Raw genomic sequence first — 21,778 nt, forward strand, 5'->3', positions numbered from 1 at the left:
TGTTGAGATCAGGAATAACAGGCGTACACAGAGGAAGCACGGTTGCACTCAAGTCCTACTTGCAGGCTTCCCCCGTAGGCGTCTGGTGGGCCTCTGTGAGAACAGGATGTAGGATGCTGGACTAGGTGGACCGTTGACCTGATATAGGGGGGCTCTGATGTTCTATGTTTATAGGAAGTACAAATGCACGTTTTTGCCAACTTCCTTTTTTGCTAGTTGGTGGGTGGTTTGATGGAGTTTCATCTTCCCCGCCCACTGATGCTAAAATTCTCACACACATACACCAGTTACCAGATGCCTCTTTGCATCCCCAACAGCACCAGTCCTTCAACCTCCGCCCTCCATGGAGTGCAAAAGTGGTTGCACCAGAGCAAACAGCTCTGTGAACAGCTACCTCATGTGGACTGTCGAGACTGTACCTGTCTCTGGGGGTGGGTCATGCAGGCCTTGATGAGCATCATCACTGCTGCTTGTGTAGGGTCCAGATCTGGAGTGTCTCCTCACTTCCATTCCCCATGACAAACTTGAAGTGGTCTCTCTCTCCCCCTCAATGTGCCAAGGTGGTGGACCATTCCAAAGGAGCATCCATCAACTTCTGATGGATAAAAAACTTTCTAAAACAAGGAGCTAGGGCTTCAGGCTGCCTGGAAGGTACACACTGTCTCTTGGAACTGGTCTCCTTTCCATCACAATACCCTCCCATCTCACATCCTTCCCAACCCTCCCCTTTCCCAAAACAGGCCAGTTTCCACTGTAGAACAATGCAAGGCAAGCCAGAATGACATGAATGCAAGGCAAGCAGATGTCTTTGTGGATTTCCATATGATCAATCCCTCCCTAGACTAAGAATGGCTCAGGAAACCCTCATCCACTGTTGGTGTTAAGCCCCGTTTAGCCCCACAACTCTGGGCCTAATGAAGCACCATCACATGGGATTCATACTGTGCACCTCCTGGGAAGGATTCTTCTGCCACCCCCAATTTCTGTCAACAGCACATGCTGACTCATATCAACAGAATACTTCTGAAATCGCAGTGAATACAACATTCTCTTTTCCATCAGGTGACTTCACTTTATTACGTGTAATAAAGAAAACAAGGACATGGGGGGGGAGTAAGTATTTTTAGGGGGATGTGGAGAATACAAAAAGAAATGGAGTTCTGAGCCCACTCACAACGTTTTGCTCCGACACACAAGATGTAAAACCCCAAAGGCCTCTTTCAGTGAGCAGACTGCCCTGCCCTTACATGCAGTTCCTAAACTTTCCGCTCTCTGGGAACTTCTTCCAATCCAGAGAAGCTGATGGGATTATGGGAGTGGGGGATTCTCCTGGAAGCTACAGGTGGAAAGAGTGGAGGGAGACTCGGAGACCAAGCACTGCCTGCTGGTCATATCACAGGCAAGCTGACTGTGCCTGCGCACTTAAGACTCTCACCTGAACTGCTGCACACAGACAGCATGAGGAGGACAGGTGGAAGGGGGCATATTATTTATTTTATTTTATTTATTGTTTGAGTTATACCCCACCCTTCCTCCCAGTAGGAGCCCAGGGCGGCAATGGTAACAGAAAGGCAGCGGGGTCAGCAGTCAGAAGAAGAACGGGGAAAAGATGAACTGGTGTCTGTCTAAAGCTGCTTGGTCACAGGGCAACCTCAGCGGAATTGCAGAGGACTGATTCTCAAGCCAATGACGTCCTTGCCGATCTCCGTTACCTGGATGACCAAACGGGACATGGTTAATGCCCTCCAAGCGTAAAATCAAGGGCTCCTCCTTTTAATATGGCAAGAGGCACCTGCCCTTGTCAAGAAGAACTCCCACCCCCATTCCCCTGCTCCAGAGGTCATGCTAAACCCCAGAAACATTCAACCAGCGGGGAGATGTCTTGCTCCTCTCTGAGCACTTCCACATCAGGGACAGGCTCCCCAGAGTCATGCTGGCTTTGAGAGGCTGCTCCATGTGTCCCGCAAACCCAGGGTGAGGGCCAAGACAAGGCCAGGTTTGACAACCACATGATCACAACCAGTCAAGGTAGATCTACACAAAGATTCCTGCAAAGTGGAGGAGAGGTCTGGGCACCAAAAGTTCATTGCACAGCCTGGCAAGTGCGGGGATGCAGGGGCTCATGACAATGGGAGGATGCTATGGCCAAATGCTTTGATTTGGATCCCTGCATTGAGCAGGGGGGTGGACTTGATGGCCTCATAGGCCCCTTCCAACTCTACTATTCTATGATTCATTCCAAACCAGCAGTTCAGGCAAATCAAGACGTCTCCACGTTCAGGAGCAACTGCTCTCCAGAAATAGTTCCTCTTTGAAACTCTCCTAGCAGGGCCTTTATTTTCTATAGGCGAGATGGGGAACTTGTGGCCCTCAAGGGGTTCTGTTCGATCCCAGCGCCCATCAGCCCCAGCCAGCATGGCCAAGGGTCACAACATTTGGAGGGCCCAGGTTGGCCACCTCTGGCCTAGAGGATCTCTCCCATCTAGCAACAATTCATATGTAGCAAGAGAAAAAGGGAGACCGACATTCCCACCCAACAGGAGTAGGAATCTGATGCCTGATTTATACATGCAGCAAAATGAAATGGTAGAGTTCCGAGAAGGTAAACAGACTGTGCCATGTCAGGTTGCAGGGGAATGAACCTGGGACCCTCTTCGTGCAAGAGAGATGCTCTTCCATTCAGTGCCTATTCATAGAAGAATATTAAAGAGGTACACCCTCCCACAGTTGAAAGTGGTGCACTCCACCACCTCACTCTGTTGCATGTGCCCGGCTAGGCCTCATCCAGCTTCTGCCAAGCACAGCATCTAGCAACAGCCCTTGTGGTCCAGGGCTCATGGATGCCATGAGAGAGACTGCCAAGGGGCGACGCAAGAGGCTGCTGAAGAGTCCCCAAAGACAAAATTACTCCTAGTAGAGGTGGAGAGTGGGGGAAGAGGAGTTACTTACAGTTGTGACTCTGCAAATTTGACCGCGAAACTCAGGAGAGTAGCAAGCTCCACTGAGCGGACATTTCTCCACTGGCTTCCCCCGGTAGATGGGCCGGTATGAGGCGGCACAGATGTCAAAAGGGTTGTGCATGTCATAATTGAGCTGGTAGGCATCACTGGGGTTCTTCTCGCATGCAGTGAGGATCTTGCGTGTCTGGAACGGGGGGCAGAAGGGATAGAGAGAGGAAAAAACTAAGCAAGTGCAGGGAGAGACAGGATGGGCCTTGAGAAGAGAAGACAGAGGGGAGATATGGCAGCACTCTTCAAGTACAGGAAAGGTTGTCACATAGAGGAGGGCCGGGATCTCTTCTCGATCGTCCCAGAGTGCAGGACACAGAATGATGGGCTCAAGTTGCAGGAAGCCAGATTTCGACTGGACGTCGGGAAAAACGTCCTAACTGTCAGAGCCGTATGATAATGGAACTAATGACCTAGGGAGGTGGTGGGCTCTCCAACACTGGAGGCCTTCAAAAGGCAGCTAGACAGCCACCTGTTGGGGATGCTTCAAGTTGGATTCCTGCATTGAGCAGGGGGTTGGACTCGATGGCCTTATAGGCCCCTTCCAACTCTACCATTCTATGATTCTATGGGCGATAGGTGACCCTGAAATCCAAAGATAGCGTTTTCTGTTTGAACACTGATAGCATGCAATGCCAGCACTGTGCCCCATTCCCCACCAACTCTACAAGGATGCCACCTCTATGCAGAACTCCTTGTTTTCTATCCATGGACCACCACTCTGCCTACCTGCCCAGTCTCCAGTTTTTGGCATGGAGAGCGGGCCCATGACATGCTGCACTAAGGAAGCATTCCTCAGATTTGTGATCATGCCTTATCCTGGAATCTCAATGTGGGTTTACAATACTGCAAAATATAAAAGAATGGGAGCATTTCCAATCTGTTGGAAGTTTGGAAAAAGGACTGTTAAGCTTGGTCTTTCTTGCTGGATCAGGCTCAACGTCCCTCTTTGTCCAGCTGTTTGCAAGAGTATCCAGCCAGATGTTTTGGGGAAATCAGAAGTGGAGCATTAAGGCAACACCCCCACGCTTGTGCCTGGCATCTGCTATGAACAGGGTATAGTGCCCCTCGGTCTCACTGTAATAGTCATTGCCAGGTGTCTCCCTGTATCAATCCGTTGTGTAGTCATGGCCATAAATCCATGAGAGAGTGCTTCACAGTTTTAGCGTCTCCTGTGCGTGTGCTAACACAATATACAGTGTAAGTTGGGGCTGGGCTGAGACTTGCCCAAGGATTTGAACCTGGCTTCCCCAGATCTACGACTACCCCGGTATCCACGATATAGCCCTGAATCTTGTGGTACGCACATCCAAGAGAGCTCTCATAGCTGATATTAAGGATCTGCATCTGCTTTCTAACGAGTCCAACCTGGGTGCTGACTACTCCAGATGGCCCAAGGACAGTGATGTGGGAGCCGTGGCCCTCCAGATCTTGCTGGACTCCAGCTCCCATCACCCCTGACCATTGGCGATGCTGGCTGGGGCTGACTGGAGCTGGAGTCCAACAGCATCGAAGGGCCCCAGGCTGCCCACCGCTGCCCTAGGGTCTTGCACCTGGCTTTCCGCATTTCCCAGACCTCCAGGCCAAAGAACCTTGTATCCTTAGACGGCGGTTCTCCAGGGAACCAGCTTCTCTAGCTCCAATGCCATTTGCGTCTGGAGCCCTTTGGGGCCCATAAGACCACGGCTTTGGAGACGCTCCCCCCTCTGGGAAATCTACCTGCTGCGCCACTTCAGGTTTGGGGCCAAGCTCCAGGAGACGGCGAGCAAAGGTGGCGGCCGTCTTGAAGTTCTTCAGCTTGAAGAAGAGGTTGAGGGCAGTGCGAAGGACGAGGATCATGTGGACGGGCTGCAGGTTGGAGTGGGTGAAGTAGGCGGCCATCTGTTGGGCAGAAGAATGCAGTGCCAGGAAGGAGTTTGCTTTGGCGAAGGGGGTAGCACGGGGGCATTCCTCAGGCCTGTAGCTCAGTGACAGAGCAGCTGTTTTGCACGCAGGAGGCCCCAAGTGCAATCTCTGACGACATCTCCAAACAAAAGATTTCAGGTGCCGGAGCAGCGAACGACCTCTGCCTGAGGTCTTGGAGGGCTGCTCCCAGTTACGATAAGCTAGATAGACTCAGTCAGAGACAGCATCGTGCATAAGGTTGTATCCAACGCTACTCATACCCAGAGGAAATTTAATGGGCATGACTAATTTAGGTCCAGTAATTTCAGTGGGTTTACTCTGAGTAGAATTTAGTTGGATATCCCCCATAATCACACAGTGGCACTATCAGGGCCAGGCTTCAAGGAGGACTGTGCCCTTGCAGCCCATTGTGAGACCCCCTCCCCCCAATTAAACAATCTGGACTGAATTCAAGGGATGCATTTAGTGGCTAACCTTTGCTGGCCCAAGCGCCACATTCAGACCAACCCTCTCGGGGCTGCATGCCGGCGATGGGTATGGCCACCCCACAAACTCACACACGCCTCCTCCGCAGCTGATTCATGCATCTGGTTCAGCTGCGGGGACACGTCATCTCCTCTCTGTCCTTGTGACCCATCAAGATGATCGGGGAAGGAGTGGTTTGCATTCCCATCAGGGCTCTCAGCTCCACCCACTCCAGCACTGTTGCCTATTTTTTGCCACGGCTGCCCAAACTGGGTCTCTGGCCAGTTGCTTGGAGAAGTTGGATCAGGCCCCCGAACTGGGGATTAGCCACCCTTATTGATGGGATTATGTTAACAGGGTTCATTTCACCTCTTAGCCTGCTCTTTGTGCTCTTATTCCCATAGCGTGGCAAAAATCTTGCCTTTTGGAAGGCTGTAAGAGCTTAGGATGGCTTTTGCAACCCAAAATGTGCAGCCTCTGCGTGAGGCAGTGGAGATGGCCCACCTCGCAGATGCGCTTTTGTTCGTCCAGTGTCTCCTTGGGCAGCTTCTTCCTCTCGATCTCCATGGACAGCCCCACAATGTACTCCCGACAGATGGCAATCAGCTGCTGGGCCTGCCAAGGCAAAAGGACAAACTAGCCAGCAAGTTCCTAGTCCTTCGGGGCCACAAAGAGGAAACGTGTAAAAAAAAGGGGGGGGGAGATTTGCTTTGTACAGCTTAAAAAAAAAATTGGAAAGTGGGAGGGAGAGAGCAGGACTTCCGTTTGTTGGGGGTGGGACCTTTAGTATCCATGCAGAGGAGAATCCGGGGGGAGCGGGAGGATGCAATTCTTCTGCCAATGCACTTGATTTGTACATATGATTATTAGAATTGAGTTTGTCCCAGTGCAGAATTGGAGGGCTGGGCTTGATTTAATATAGTAAAGTGTATACAGGCCTGGACATACATCAATTCTGGAAAATGTGCAAGGACTCTCTTTTTACAGTCCTTTACTTGCACAGAGCAAGTGGGTTTAAGTCCACCTTGGACAATGCGAGGAACTGGGAAGGGGGGGGGGCTCACCTCTGCAATCTCCTGCTTGTTGTCCACGACCAGCAGCGGCACGCTCAAGAGAATGGAACGGAACTTCTCCACTGCCTCCTCAAACTTGCCACTTGTGGTGAGCTGGTAGCACAGCTGCAGGCGCTGGATCAGGTCATTCAGCTTCAGGCCAACAGCCGGGAGGGCATTTTTCAGCCCAGCATCCTTCCTGAGGTGGGGAAAACCAGGGGATTGTGCGAGGGCTGTCACACGGTACATGCTTAAACCTCAACCTTTCCCTAGCAGGTTCCAGAGCCACCTGCTAGGAGAATCTCAGCCCTTCTAGGTTCATGACACAAATCTTCCAACCAGCAGCTTCAGATTTTTCAGCTGGGATTCTCAAAACATTCTTGCTAATTCATTTAAAGAGACAGAAAGCCTGTCCAGACTGCATCAGTTTGTGGTGGTGTTGGGAGACATAAAACCTAGGGTCTCTGGCCCTAGTCTGACACTCTACCCTTGAGGTGGGGAACCTGGAGTCTCCAGAAGTTTCTAGACTACATCTCCCATCACCCCTAACTGCTGGTCATGCTGGCTGGGGCTGATGGGAGTCTAACACCATCTAAAGGCCCAAAGGTTAGTCATCTCTGCTCTAACCATTACACCTTACTGATTCCCAACTGGAGGCTGTTTGAGAGTAGACAAAAGGGGCAAACCATATTTTGCATGCAAAAGCATAAAATTAAGAGTCAGTGGGAACTTTTAAAGTGAAAAACAGCCTTGGATGCCTGTGATCTTGAGGATGGGAGTTCTGCTTAATTATTTCCAGGCTAGCTGAAGTTATTTTGCTCAGTCACCCATCCGGCAGAGTTTCAAATGCCAGTTTAGGGAACCTCAACATGGAGTAAAGCAGCTCAGAGCGGAGGGTCAGTGTAAGCAGAAAAGCATCACCTCTGGCCCACCCTCCACTCAATATCACAACATCCCTATGCTGTTCTCCTTGGTTTTTTTAACAATTGGTTCTTCATTACACACATCTGCTAACAACATAGCTTTTGCTCCAAAGATTTAAATGAATATTTCTATATTTATTTATTTAGAAAATTTATGAACTGCTTGCTCAATTCCCTCCCCCCCAAAGTGGTGTATAAGGGCATTTTTATATAAGACATGACTTACATCAATTCAAAACAAATACACCTGTTATTAAACATAGGGATAAAATCAATAAAACATTTAAAATTTATTTAACTTAGTCGTGTGTCTGGAGAGGCTTCCTGAAACAGGCAAGTTTTCAGCAAGCGTCGGAAGCCGCATAGGGAAGTCACCGGTCTAAAGTCAACAGGCACAAGCTGCCTCTTGCTACAGGGATGACTCCTCCCAAATGCAGCAACAAACATTTGCAAAACTGAAGGTTCCACAGACTGAAGTGACAGAATAGGCACATAGAGGGTAAGGTGATTCCTTAAGGAAACTTCAGCAGCCTGAACAGTGTCCCCCTGTTGGCCCAACTGGCCAGATCAGCTGTCCAGCCCACCAAGACCAGTGGAGCGCTCTCCTACCAGCAGAAACTCTCCAGTCTTGGCCACTTGGAACTGCCCAGAGGCAGGCAAAGGCTTTAGCATTTTCCTGAAAATCTGTTGCGCCAGCCTAAGCATCCTGTGACAGGTTTTAAAGATTTATGGGAGATGCTTTTATGGACTAGGGCCCACTCCATCAGACGCATGTGACAAAAAGGTCCAGAGAAAACATCTGCCCTACAGATGTTTTGGACTACAACTCCCATCATCCCAAGCCAGGACAGACACGCTGGCTGGGACAGATGGGAGTTGTGATCCAAAACATTCACAGGACACCAGGCTGGCTGAGGTGGCACAGGATTCTGATGTTTTTTGTTTCAGCAATTGTTTCAGACTGGGTTAGTGGCATTAAACAAAAGCTGTTAATGAGCGTTTTACCTCAGAATTTTCAGTTATCTGATGCATCCCAATACACTTAGCTCTATGTAGACTACCTCAGCAGGACTGAGGAGATTTATAAGTAGGGCCTGAGGGTGGCATTAATTACTCCCCTCCAAGTCCCCAGCTCCAGGTCACCAGAGGGGTGTCACCTTCAAGAACCACTGATGGCTCTTAACAGACCTGTCCCCCACGTTACTCATTCATGCCTCCTCCCACCAACCCCAAATCCTACTCTTTGTTTTCAGTGCAACATGATTACAACAAAATTGATATATATTATTGATAATATATCATTATTACGATTACTACATTTATAGCCCACTTTTCCTCCAAGGAGCTCAAGTTGGTGTAATAAACAGAGTTCTCCCCCTCCTGATTTTATTCTCAGAATGACCCTGTAAGGTAAGTTAGGCTGAGAGGCAGTGACTGGCCCCAGATCACCCAGTGAGCTTCATGGCTGAGTGGGGATTTGAACTCTGGCCTCTCAGGTCCCAGTCCGACACTCTTAACCACGACACCCCACTGGCTCTCCAAGGTAATTCCATCCAGCAATGGAGTGAAGAAAAAATACCCATACAATAGTAATCAGGGTAACAGCTAGATGTGGGCCACTAAAGGGCAGGACTGGTCAGCCATCAAGATAAAACTAGCTAGGCAAGGGAAGACCTTTTGGAAACATTTGCAGGGATGTTCAAAGACTTGTTTAATATTGGGTTGCATCCAGCTAAGTTTTACTCAGAGAAGATTCACTGAAATTAACAGGCCTAAGCTAGACATGGCCATATATTTCAACGGGTCTACTCGGAGTAAGACCAACACTGGATACAACCCATTATTTATTTATGAACTGCTTCTCCGATGAAGTATGGCGAGGCGGATCTTTGTTTTGAGTTCGGCGTCACAACGGGCAGCGCCTGGATTAACGGATGCAGGAGGCAGCCCGGGGCAGGCCCTGGCAAAGCCAATTTCCCGCCTCGCAACCGAGAAAGGCACACGGTAAGAGGCAGCCACTGGTCACAGCAGAAAGAACGCAGGCACCCAGCGCGGAGTCCGGCTTGCCACATACCAATTGCGATGGGGGTATCCATACATGGCAGGAAGGCTGGGCAGAGCCTGGTACGTAGTGCACCCCCGGGCGTAGGTCTGCAGGAATTGCTGCTTGTAGGGGGCAAAAGTGACCACCCCCACCTGGTCGTGGAGAAGCTGGAGAGAAAAGGCGGGAGGGGATGTCAGTGGGCGCAGCAAGACGCTTCCCAGCCAAGCCGTATTCCGCAGACCTCCCCCTTTTGCTCGTTCTTCCCCCCAGCTCTCAAAGTATCACTTGGCGTGCCACGTCCTTTGAGGGCCACAATACGTGTGGCTGCTCTTCTTGTCTGGGGAGAGCTTATCAGGATGAAGCCCCTCCTAGAAGAGCCATTTCCAAACAGAACTGCGTTCAAATTCACACAGGCAAGAGATCCTACACCTCCGGAGGGAAGCCCACGGGCAACTTTTTGTGACAACAAAGATGAGCCTCCGTTTCCCACCCAAGCCCAAGAGCTCAATGCACGGCATAAGGCACACACAGGTCAATGTGGATACATTTCCCACAGGCAACTCACCCTCATAGCTGTCTCAAAAGAGCCAGCCAGGATGTGATCAACAGGGAGCTGGGAATTGTTGCACCAGACCTAAGAGGAAGAGAGAAGTCCCCCGATTAGAACTGCAGAAATCAGGTGCGGGTGGAAGTGGTCTTATCCCACCCACCTCTGCAATGGGGCAGGATCCAGCCCAAGTGTGCTTTGGGAAGGGGCCGCAGCTCAGTGCAGAGCATCTGCTTTGCATGCGCAAGGTCCCAGGTACAGCCCCCAAGGGCATCTCCAGGGAGGGCAGGGAACGCCCCGTGCCTGAAGCCCTGAAGCCCATCCTGGGCTAGATGGGCCAGTGGGTTGAAGCTGGATAACGCAGCTCCCTACGTCCCTAAGCACCTATCGACCTGTTAAAAATAAGAATCTAAAAGTCTGGTGAACTGCTCCAATTGGCCTTCAGAAGTCAGCACCTGTTGTTTTCCTTGGTCTTGTATACTGTTTTAAGGAACAAGGGTGTCTTGTGGCACCCTAAAGACATACACATTTATCTCCCTTTAAGGTACCACAAGATTCTTTGGTTCTTTTTGCTGCTAACGTGACTACCCCGCTGGATTTCCCCCCCTTTAAAATGGAGTTTCAGTTGCATGTTTGTCACCACGGTTGGCTGCCTTGATCGCTTGGGGGATTTGGGGGGCAATGCAGAGAACTGCCAAGCCCCCCCCTCTGCCCTCTGGGCTCGCTACTACCTGCTTCCTCGATGCCCTCCTTGGAGGATCCTGCGCCAGGGAACCTGACCCTCGTACCTGTGCAGGGCTGGTGCCTTTGGTGGGCGGTACAAAGAAGCCATCTTCTGCTTCGCCGGCAGGACCAGCAGGGACATCCTAGCAGAAAGGGGGAGGGAAGGAAGGGGGCCAGTTAGGCAAAGGGACCGGAACAAGCTCCCACCGGTCAATGCTACGAGGCTGGCTTCCTGCCCATTGGGAAAACAAGCCACGCTCCAGTGGCTTTTCCCCATCGGTGGGCTATTCTGGCCTCCACATTCCAGTGCATGAGGCAGGCTGCATTTGCACACAAAGGTTTCAAGGAACTATCGCTGACAAACACAGCGATGGGGCCACAGCTCAGGCATGCAGCACACACTTGGCACCCACGAAGTCCATGGTTCCGTCTCTGGCCCTTCCAGTTAAAAGGATCTTGGGTAGTAGGCAATGGGGACAGGCCGCTCCCAGCCTGGGATCCTGGATAGCTGGTTGCCAGACAGGCCATACTGGGATCAATGGACCAAGTGCTTGAAGGGCAGCTTCATAGATATTTGCTTCTAGACCCTTTTTTTATGACCACTGCCAATCTTGCTGCAATAAATTCCACCAGTGAAGTTAACTCAAAACAATTCATAGTTACCAATTCAGGGGGCAGATCTAGGTCCTCTTCGATTTCCCATCCGCCTCCTTCCTCTTGGCCTTTAGCCAGGGCTTCCTCTCCAAAGCCTTCCCCAGCATCCACAAAGCCATCTGTAAGAAGGAAGTGGGGATAGGCGTGGTATATTAAAAAAAGAAGCAACAGGTACAGCAGTGCGCGCGCAGAGAGGCAGAACGACACAAAAACAGCAGGAAGCTGTGTTGCTTCGCTGGGGGGTTGGGGAGAGCATCCAAATATCAGTAATGGAGAAACGCCTTTTATGAAAACCAAGTAACACAAGGTGGGCAAGCTTTCTGAGTTCCACAGAACTCTTCTTCAGGCTGGATGTTAGGGAAAAACAAGGAGAATCATGTAGACCAGGGAGAGGAAAGGATGTTGTGGAAAAAGCCGGAAGTCGGCAGTTTGTGCTGCTCTGAAAATGAAAGTGCAGGAGGTGCTTTGCAGACTTGGGCCGTGCTGAGAAGCAGCAGTTTTTCAACTTGTGCTGTGGGGAAAATGAGTATCACAGTTGTGCCCCCTTTTTGAAAACATAAACATGAGCAGCCGTTTGAGTCACGCAGGAAAAGCAGTCCCCAAGGGTCTCAATGTTAAAAAGGGGCCATCTGGAGGCAAGAAAAAACACGGCACACGTGAGCACACAAGGCGCTTCTTGCTTCCACATCCCCGGTGTGTGCAGAGCTGCTCAGCGCAGAGAGAAATATACTCTGCACACGCTCAACACGCCGCATGCTCCTCCGCAGTACTTGCACAGAAAAAGAGTGGGGCTCGGACTGGGCCCTAGCTGGGATTTGTTTAGTCAAAGACGGGCCAAGGAAGCCCACGGGGGGCTCCCTGGGACTCGGCTGCTGAGCTCTCACCTGCGTCCAGTTGCAGTTCAGCATCTTCCCCCCAGCCATCGGTGCCTACAGTGTCGATATCGATGTCCGCAGCCAAGGCGCCTCCTTTGCCTGCGGGGAGGGACAAGCTCACTCATTCATCCCGTGCCGGGATTTTGCAAGCCTCAAGACACAGCATCAGGCAGCGAGCGACAGCTGCTGTTTCTGGTCTCCATTGTAGACAGCGGCAGCCACTGGTTAGGAGCTCCCCCACAGTATCTGGGAGCCCCCGCCTCTTCCCTCCCCCACCCCCTGCAAAACCCAAGGAAGATGGTCAGCAACCACAACCAGGTTTCCTTACCTTTGCTGGCAATTGTGCCTTCAAAGAAGCCCTTGGAGACAGTGAGCAGGGGCCAGTTGGTGTCCAGGGGCATGATGGGAGCTGGTGGCTGGAGCAATTGGGCATTGGGGTCAATGTCGGGGATCTGAAAGAAGAAGAGGAAACAAAAAATGTTAGATGCCTCGTAAAACCGTGGGACTCAACCACACTCCACAGGGACAAGAAACGAGATGACTGGGAATGATAAGGACACCCCAGGCGGATGAGGCACGGAGCAGCGATTTCAGCCCAGGGTCGGCCTGCCAGCTTGACTAAGGGGGCAGCACAGAGTTCAGCCTTTACAACGGAGAAAGGAGCTCCACGTTTCAAGGAGGTGAAGCACCACTGAATGCGGTTTTGCCCCCAGGGATTTCGGAGTGGTGACTAATAAGCTCACTTGTTGGACTAATAAGCCCACTGTGCTGCTCATCAGGGTAGGAGAGTTTGGGCAAAAGTCAAAGCTTTCTCAAAATGTTCTGCATCACAAGAAGGCTAGACAGCCATGCTTAGGGGGAGGCCCTTCTCAAGTCATGGAGCCAAGAAGGTGCCCTGATGGTTTTGTCCCAGGGGAGAGAAGACCACAGCAGCTGCAGCAGCATCTAGGACCCAGCTGCTTATGCACTCAAGAGATGGAGCCTGGGGCTCCTAACGGAACCCGAGAGGACTCGGGCCAATGCATCTAGAAAGCCACGGACTAGTCAGCTGCCATTCCCATCCCTTACGCTAAAGTTCTTCCACTCGTGTTAGTCAAAGAGAGGGGGGACGTCGACGAGTGTGCCAACCCAACCTGCCTTGCCCGTAGTCCTGCACTAACCGTTTCCTTCTCCGGGTCAAAGGTCTCTTTCAGGCTCTCGGCTTCCTCCTCCAAGCCGTGGGTTGCTGCGGTGAGATAGGCCAGGGACTCTGACAAGACAAAAGGGGAAGAGAGAGGAAGGGCAGGGTGATGGGAAGCTCTCCGGGACAGTCTTGTCAGGCTAACAGGAGCGACTCAAACAGCTGCTTGCCCAGGTATTCCTGGAACGGACTGGGGGGGGAGAAAAGGGCTGTATCTGTGGAAACCATGCCGAGGTTACTAGGAATCCCAGATCTGACACTGCCAGTTTACTCACTTTGCCCGCAGTTCTTCAGGATCCTCACCCTCTCGGCCACATCCCCAAGGTACAAGGCATTCTGGTAGTGGCCACTCATGTCCTTCCGGATCTCAGCTGCAAGAATGAAAAAGGAGTCACCCCCACACCCAACGCACGTTGAAGAGCAGCCGTTCTACCCCAATCATTAGCCAACTGCCTTTGGGGAAGGGCAGCATTCCTAGTGGCCGCTACACACGTCCCCTCTCTCAATCTGAAGCTGCCTCCCATCACTGTGCACTTCATCCTGCATTTTTTCCCTGCCTCAAGCTGGTGGTCACTTGACAGCTGACAAAGAACCCTCCAGATGTCCCATTCCATGAGGATTGCCTTATGCCACAATGGGAAGGAGGTGCCTGTTGTGAGGCTAATGCCATCTCCCAGTTCTTGACCATCAGAAGTAAACTTTGCTAACAGTCACAGTGTTTTGGGGATTTCCAAGTATCAGCAGCTTGGATAACCCTGCGAGAGTCTCTGTGGCTGCATTTGCACAGAAGTCAGAATTCCTGGCTTATCCTGGGTTCATCTGTGAGCGAGTAGCTTGTTAACTGGATGGTACTTTTTGTTATATAAATAAATAAATATAATTAAAATTCCTGGTCCATCAGACTTTCCGGCTCTGTATGGGCTGGAAGAGCCATTAATCGTAGAGACCAACCTATCTTCATCATCTTCCGCAGCTTCTCCAGATTGCCCGTGATCAGGTACAGGAAGGAGAGTTTGTCGAAGTTCTTGGTGCGCTGGTAGCACATCTCCACAATCTGGTGATTCCCTTGGAGCAAGGCGACTTCTCCCAGTTTCTCCCAGCAGTTCTTGTCATCCAAGGCCTTGGCTGCCTCCAGAGCAATCTACAGGACAAAGAAAATAGGCCTCAGGTGTATATATGTTGCCTGACTCCAAGACAGACCATCTAGACCGGGGATGGGCAACCTGTCGAGGGCCACATTCCTTTGAAGGTACTTTGCAGGGGACCATGTGCCAGTAGTGAGTACAGCCAGAGCTGCTGACAGGTGAAGCCACAGACAAAAGTATTCTGAACTGACTAATCTGGAATAAAGATCACTTGAATTTTCACAGCAGTTACCACAAGGGAGAATTCTATGCAGACTCAGAAGTAATCCCCACCGAGTCTGATGGGGTTAGTCTAAAAATATATATATATTTGCAAATGATAAGCGTAACAGACCAGTATTAAGTACTGTCCTGGAAAGGAAGTACGCAGCAGAAGCCCATCAATTTATTCTCAGACTGCTGGGGGAAAAACTCTTCCCAAGCCACACAAGCACAAAAAAAAGTTTGTTTTTTTTAAATTCATTTTTGTCAAACAAAATACCATCCCACCCAACTGTTCTGAAACGACATAGAACGAAGGGGAGGCACTTTTAAAAGCCAGAGAAAGCAAGTCTGATGGAATGGAAGAAACAGGCCATTTAAGGAAGCATCAGGTGGCGCATAAAATGAGGTCAAGGTCACATACAGCCCCTGATCTGCAGGCTGCCCGCTTGTGATCTAGACCCCAAGGTCTCAGGCCAAGAGGCCCTTCTGGGCCCTGCTTCTTGTGATCATGCAAATAAAGCTACCAAGGACTGAACCTGGGGCCTTTATGGTAAACATATGCTCTGCCACTGAACTATGGAGAGTGGAAGGTTGTGTTGTGGGCTAACAGATGGCAACTCCGTGCTTAAAACATAGTAATTGGACAATGCTGGAATTAAGGAATTGATCTGCCTAACTGAAGAACTGAAGACTGTTGGTGGAAAAACCAACAAGAAGAAATAAATATTTTAAAGATTTTTTGAAGGTGGCCTGTTTTTAAGACGTCTCTAGCATTTTATTGTTTGCTGCCCTGAGCTCCTTTTAGCAGGAAGGGCAGGATATAAATTTAATAATACATATAAATAAATAAATAAATAAGTAGCAGGGACCCTGGAAGCCCCCCGTTCCAATTCTATTATCCTCTTCCAATTTTACTGTTCGATGATTCTATCCACCTGCCGAGAATGCTTTAATTTGGATTCCTGCATTGAGTAGAGGGTTGGGCTCGATGGCCTTAGAGGCCCCCTTCCAACTCTACTATTCTATGATTCTAAGTCCCCTTTGGCTCTTAAACCTGCAGCCAAGTCGTCCTGGAGATGACTGGAGGATAGTAAGCCCATTGCCTCACCTCAATGTTGCCGCATTCGAGAGCCAAGCTGAACCGAGTCTTCTCATCTTTCACAAAATGTAGCGCAACTTCAGGGTAGCCCTTCTTCTGGAGGTAGGCGATGATGGACTGGCCCACAAGCTTGGCATTCCGCACCATGTGGAGTACCTGGAAAGGGAGAAAACAAGGGGCATCACTAAGTTAAGCCTTACTTCTACTTCTAGATTAGTGTAAGAACCATCAGGTGGCAGGCAGTAAAGAAGCCTCACCACCGCAACAGCTTAAGGAGAACAGACTCGTCTCATGGTGGCAGCGAATGAAGAAAACTCCATGTCATGGTTGTTAGAAAAGGGCATGAAAATGAAGGGCAAGTATTGTTATGACTTTTATAGAATCTAGAGTGCAGCCACATTTGAAATACTGTGCACCTCTCTGGACGTACCGTCTCAAAAAAAGGGTATCAGAGAGCAGGAAAAGCTGCAGAAGATGCAGCCCAAAAAGGTCAGGGTGCCGGGGACCCCGTCCCTTGGAGGAAAAGGCAGAAATATTGGGGGCTTTTCACTTTAGGGGAAAAAAAGTAACTAAATTATGTCTGGGACGGAGAAAGCAAATGAGAAACACTAAATCTTGGCGTTGCCCAATGAGGTTGAAGGGCAGCAGACTGAAGACAAAAAAATGACAAATTAAAAGGGGAATCTGACCCAAATAGGAGCAGAGAGAATCAGGAATGGCAATTCCTAAATAAAAGAAGATATACCATATTTCACTGAACGTGACAATAAAGAAAAATTGTTGTCATGGGTGGTATTCAATGATTATCCTACTAAGAGTAGATCATGGAGACAACTAAGTTAGGTTCACTAATTTTAATGAACTGAATTTTAACTCTGAGTAAGATTTAGCTGAATACAAGCCCATGTTATGTATCAAGGGTACTTTGCCCCTTTGAAAACTGACAGACGAGCTGTCTGCTTGAGATGCAAGTCTGAAGAGGCAGACTTTATACATGCTTGGCGAACCTGTAAATAAGATTTGATCGTTTTAGTCGACTGTGGAACAAAGGTTTTTAGGCAAAGGATCATTCTGATATCCAGAACGCCTTTATGAAAAGATATATGAAAATATATGACAGAAGAAAATGTTAAATTGTGTATGAACATTCTTACAGCAGCTAGAATATTAATAGCTAAATATTGGAAGGTGTGCAAAGTTCCATCTATGGAGAAGTGATACCAGTTAGGCTTGGAATAAAATTCCTGTTGTGATTTATTTTCAAATGGGAAACAAACATATAACTGGAATGCATTTATAAGAGAAAAAGAACTGTTTGTAAATGATGGGAAAATTCAATTTTCTTATGATGTTCGCAAACAACCTATGGTATTAATTCTACCCCACCCCTCCAGTTGTAATTAAATTTTAGGACTAAAAACATGCATAAGCAGAATCAAGTGCTGTCAGAAGGTTTAAAGCGTAAGGGAAATGGATAGAGTTATTTTTATAGGCAAATATTGTGTGCATTTGTCCATTTTGTACTATATATTTTATTGTATTTGAAAAAGAATTTAAAAAATGAGTAAGCCCTCCCTTGAGGCTGTGCTTCTGAGACCTCCTGGGAGCATCTGACAGGCTGATGCTGAGAAAATACTGGATCCCCCACTCCATCGAGTCTGGCCCAGCAGGGTTCTCATATTCTTAAGGGCAAGCAGTGACTTCCTCTCTGCTCATATCAAAGACAGGAAGGAGGTGATAGAGCGAGACAGTTGCCCTCAGCCCTCCCAGGTCCCTCTACAGAGATAGGAGATGGAGGCGCTGCAAGAGACAAGCAGTTTGAGAAGAGTCCTCTTCCCTCCACTTGGCACCGCTCTCAATCCCAGCTGGAAGGCAGGCAGGCGACACAGACCTCATCATATTTCCGGTTGATGAGGGCCAGCTTGAACTTGAACTCTGTCGGGTCAATGGTCAGGACACGGGGACGGCACTCGCGATCCAGGCAGTAGACGTTGTTCCCCTTCACCCGCGTCACGTAGATAGGCAAGTCCAGGGTGCGGATGATCCCATGATCGCTAGATGGAGGACGTGGAAATGGTGAATTGCAGGGGGATGGATGGGCAGAAGAGAGACAGTGGTACAATCCTGCTTTCTAAATTTTCAAGATTACAAAGCAGAGGGGAGGCACCTTCTAATGGATAAACTTTGCACCTTCATAGTAAAATGGACGAATGGCGTGACTGTGGTCATTCTGCTTCTACTGGGGCCCAGGGAGGGGCTGGGCACGAGCTCTGCACGGACGGCCTTGCTCCTTGGCAACCCCTTCCAAATCTCACCCTCTCCCATCCCTCCGTTCAGTAAGATGAGCCGTGTCTGTAAGCACCTTCAGCCCAGGGCTGTTATCTTGGCTTATGCGTTAGGGCAGTAGCCCTCAGATTGTTTTCCCCACGGACCACTTGAAAATTGCCCAAGGTCGTGGCAAACCACTTAACGGTTTTTCTGCCCGTTATAGCAATTGTAATGTGCTGCGCTAGATGCTGTATGATCTTTAACTGCATCTTTCTTGCCGCTCTTGTTTTTCATATATAATTAATTGCGTTACAATTTGAATTCTGTTGAATTCAAGCTGCAATGCAAGAAATAAAAGTAGCAATAAAAATGCAATTGAACATCAACGTGAATATTTAGTGCGACGGTTGTGCTGTCGCCTGTCTTCACCCGCATGCCCCGGACCGCTTGAATGAAGCTCGCAGACCACTGGTGGTCCACGGTCCGCAGTTCGGGAACCCCTGCCTTAGAGGGCAACGCACCTTGCTGGCACTGTATAAAGTAAGTGGCACTTTTACTTATAACGGCCCTGGACAACAACATTCTTTGCCAGCCTCTGCCGGATGCTGCAATCCGTTTGTGCTCCTCGCTTACCCTGTGGTGACGGCGTATTTGATATGGTTGCTTGTGGTGTAGATGAAGACCCCGCTCTCGTCCCAGGCGCCACTCTTGACCCGGATGTTCTCATGGATGTTGCAAAGCGACTCCAGCTTCCTGTTGCAGATCATGATGGCTGGAAAGGAGGGCAGAGAGAAGAGATGTAATTCACATGGTGGCTTACTCTTAAGTAGCCACAACGGAAACAACGCCGAAGGACGGTGGGTTGTATCCAACCATGTTATACTCACAGTAGACCCACTGAAATGAATGAACCTAAGTTAGTCATGTCTATGGACTTGAATGGGTCTACTCTGTGTATAAGAAGCACTGGATGCAACCCAATGTATGGGATAGTGTGGTGTAGAACAGCCTTTCCCAACCTTTGGGTGCCCAGATGTTGCTGAACTACAATTCCTGACCGTTGGCCATGCTGGCTGGGGCTGATGGGAGCTGTAGTCCAACAACTTCTGGGACCCTAAAGGTTGGGAAAGGCTGGTGTAGTGCTTAGACTGGTGTTGGGCCAGGACTGAGGAGGTCTAGATTCAAATCCCCACTTGGCCATGAAGCTCAGTGGGTGACCATGGGCCACTCAGTCTCTCTCCCTCTCACCTATCTCCAAAGGTTGCTGAGTGGATAATTCCCATAACTGCAGCACTGAGCTCTTTGGAAGAAAATGGGAATCATACTCTGATTCCTGTTAATGCCTCTCCACTTCCCTTTGTCAAAACGTACATTTGCAAGCTCCTCAGTGCTCCCTCCCACCCCTCAAAGTGACATGGACACTGAGAGCATCAACTAACTTAAGAACAGGAGAACACCACTGTCATTTTCTTCCAAATTTTCATCACAGCCCTTTGGTAGCATTTGCATTGTAGCTTCTGGGGCGGGGGGGGGGGAGGACATTGTTCCTCTTTGCTTCCTCAGAAGAGGTAAGGCAATGCTGCTTTCAAGGAGAACATTCCACCCAACAACGATTTGGGTTTAAGTTGTTTAGAGCTTTAAACACTAATGTGAACACCTTGAACTGGGCTCGGAAACCAGCAACCAATACATCTGTTTTAAATTGGGGTTATATAAGATCTATATGGAATCCCAGCTAGAAATCTGGCCGCTGCCCAGTTGTAGTTTCCAAATAGTCTTCAAGGGCAGCTCCACATAGAGTGCATTGCAGTAATCCAATATGAGATGGTTATAGATGTATTATCATTTCTCTACCTTCCAATAACAACTGATCTTCAACTTGGCAAGCAAGATGACTAACGGGTCAAAACGGCAAGACATATTCTGTAACAGTCTCAATTTTGTGTGCTACTGCAGTCCAAAAATCCCTCTTTTTTTAGGACCAAAATATGTGATAAGTATCTGCATTACTTGCTTTGCACCTCAAACAAAGATGATGAGAGCCAGTGTAGATATGATTAAGCCTTAGATGTCAAGTACCACCAAAAAAAATCGGTTTGTGATTTCCCCCCCTTTTTAAACTAGATCTAATTGTTTGTTGTGAAATATGTGTCCATAACAACTTTCAAGTACCCATTATTATTTCCCTCTGAGATCTCTTGATAACTATTGACTGAATCATTCTTATGGATTTAGATGATTCGCTCAATAATTTTGGGGTATGCTGTGGAAAAATTCTCCTTAAATGTTCCATCCATAAAAGAGTTCTATTAACCCATGAGTTTTCCATGAGCTCAACTAGGTTCATTAATTTCCAGTCTGCCTGCTCCGAATATGACTTTGTTGGCTATGACCCAGATAACGGGGGACAACCAGCTGCAAAAGAGGATGCAGCTCCTTTACTTTTCAACCATGACATGGAAAGGGGAATTCAACAGGGATGTCCCTGTGAGACAAACTTCATGTGCCAGAATGCCCTCCTTTGTATTTGGAGGGAGACAGACGATTAAAACAGGCCCCATGTGATTGCTTTGGTGGATCCCGAGTGTGAAGATTTGCTGATCTAGCAATAAATCCATTTGAAACTACAGTGGTGAAGAGAACAATGGAGCAAACCAGACTATGAAAGCCACTGAACAGAAGTCCGGCCTGGAGCCCGGTTGTCAAGCCACCTGCAAGGTCCCATCTTACCGTGCTTTGCCAAGAGAGCCACATGGGACATGTCGGCTGACCAGATGACGTACTTCACCTTGGAGATCTTTACGGAGGCCAGAGTCCTGCAAGGAGGGAACAACCCCCAGTCCATGAAGGCCTCCCTCAAGCCACTTCAGGGCATGTCACCTTCCCTTCACTCCCCCCCCTTTTGCTCTCTGCTTGGACCCAGGAGAAGCACCATTCAATGGTCTCTTGCTGCAGGTGGGGATAAAGCTGGTATCAGGGACAGAAAAGAAGGCTCTAGTCCACAGGCCTGTGCTAAGCCTCCTCCAGTAGGCCCACCAAAACCACTTCTTCTCCTTCTCCTCCTCTGGCTCCAGGGTACCTCTGCTACTCCCTGGTGGCTGAAAGTACCCAGCCATCACCGAAACCGTTTAACTTGCACATATTGCGGGGAGGGGTGTATCTTAAGAAAACCAGGCAGCTGAGGTTGAAGCGTTGGCCTTCACAGAAAGAACATGTAGCATTGGCTAAGGATCAGCAGCTGGAAGCTTCAGGGCCTAATCTGGCCAGCTGAGCACTGCTTCTCCTCTCCCTACTTGCACCAGCTCAGGGACAAGGAAAGAAGAGGGATAAGAATCATAGAATCATAGAGTTGGAAGGGGCCTTGTAGGCCATCGAGTCCAACCCCCTGCTCACAGCAGGAAATCCACAGCTAGAGCATCTCCCGCAGATAGCTGTCCAGCCTCTGCTTGAAGACATCCATAAGGACATAAGAAGAGCCTGCTGGATCAGGCCAATGGCCCGACTAGTCCAGCATCCTGTTCTCACAGTGGCCAACCAGATGTCCATGGGAAGCCCACAACCAGGACCTGAACGCAAGAGCGCTCTCTCCTCCTGTGGCTTCCAGCAACTGGTTTTCAGAAGCATACTGCCTATGGTGGCAGAGCATAACCATTACGGCTAGTAGCCACTGATAGCCTTATCCTCCA

The 21,778-nt window shown here is 49.3% G+C and overlaps 1 protein-coding gene across 1 annotated transcript in view; it reads right to left on the reverse strand.

Moving 5' to 3' along the window:
* Positions 1-1,046: 1,046 nt before the first annotated feature.
* COPA (COPI coat complex subunit alpha) overlaps positions 1,047-21,778 on the reverse strand; it is a 46,641-nt gene continuing 25,909 nt past the window's right edge. The window contains exons 16-33 of the mRNA XM_061606675.1: positions 20,823-20,908; positions 18,726-18,864; positions 17,716-17,878; positions 15,834-15,980; positions 14,328-14,517; positions 13,652-13,747; positions 13,357-13,445; positions 12,525-12,648; positions 12,206-12,295; positions 11,331-11,440; positions 10,733-10,810; positions 9,963-10,031; positions 9,428-9,564; positions 6,443-6,629; positions 5,883-5,993; positions 4,728-4,889; positions 2,950-3,144; positions 1,047-1,712 (exon numbers count right to left, since the gene is read on the reverse strand). Coding sequence (XP_061462659.1) covers positions 1,653-1,712; positions 2,950-3,144; positions 4,728-4,889; positions 5,883-5,993; positions 6,443-6,629; positions 9,428-9,564; positions 9,963-10,031; positions 10,733-10,810; positions 11,331-11,440; positions 12,206-12,295; positions 12,525-12,648; positions 13,357-13,445; positions 13,652-13,747; positions 14,328-14,517; positions 15,834-15,980; positions 17,716-17,878; positions 18,726-18,864; positions 20,823-20,908 — 2,233 coding nt within the window. The 3' untranslated portion in view covers positions 1,047-1,652. The remainder of the gene's footprint in view (positions 1,713-2,949; positions 3,145-4,727; positions 4,890-5,882; positions 5,994-6,442; positions 6,630-9,427; positions 9,565-9,962; positions 10,032-10,732; positions 10,811-11,330; positions 11,441-12,205; positions 12,296-12,524; positions 12,649-13,356; positions 13,446-13,651; positions 13,748-14,327; positions 14,518-15,833; positions 15,981-17,715; positions 17,879-18,725; positions 18,865-20,822; positions 20,909-21,778) is intronic.

This window comes from Rhineura floridana, chromosome 22 (genome assembly GCF_030035675.1).
Source record: "Rhineura floridana isolate rRhiFlo1 chromosome 22, rRhiFlo1.hap2, whole genome shotgun sequence".
Taxonomy (NCBI): domain Eukaryota; kingdom Metazoa; phylum Chordata; class Lepidosauria; order Squamata; family Rhineuridae; genus Rhineura; species Rhineura floridana.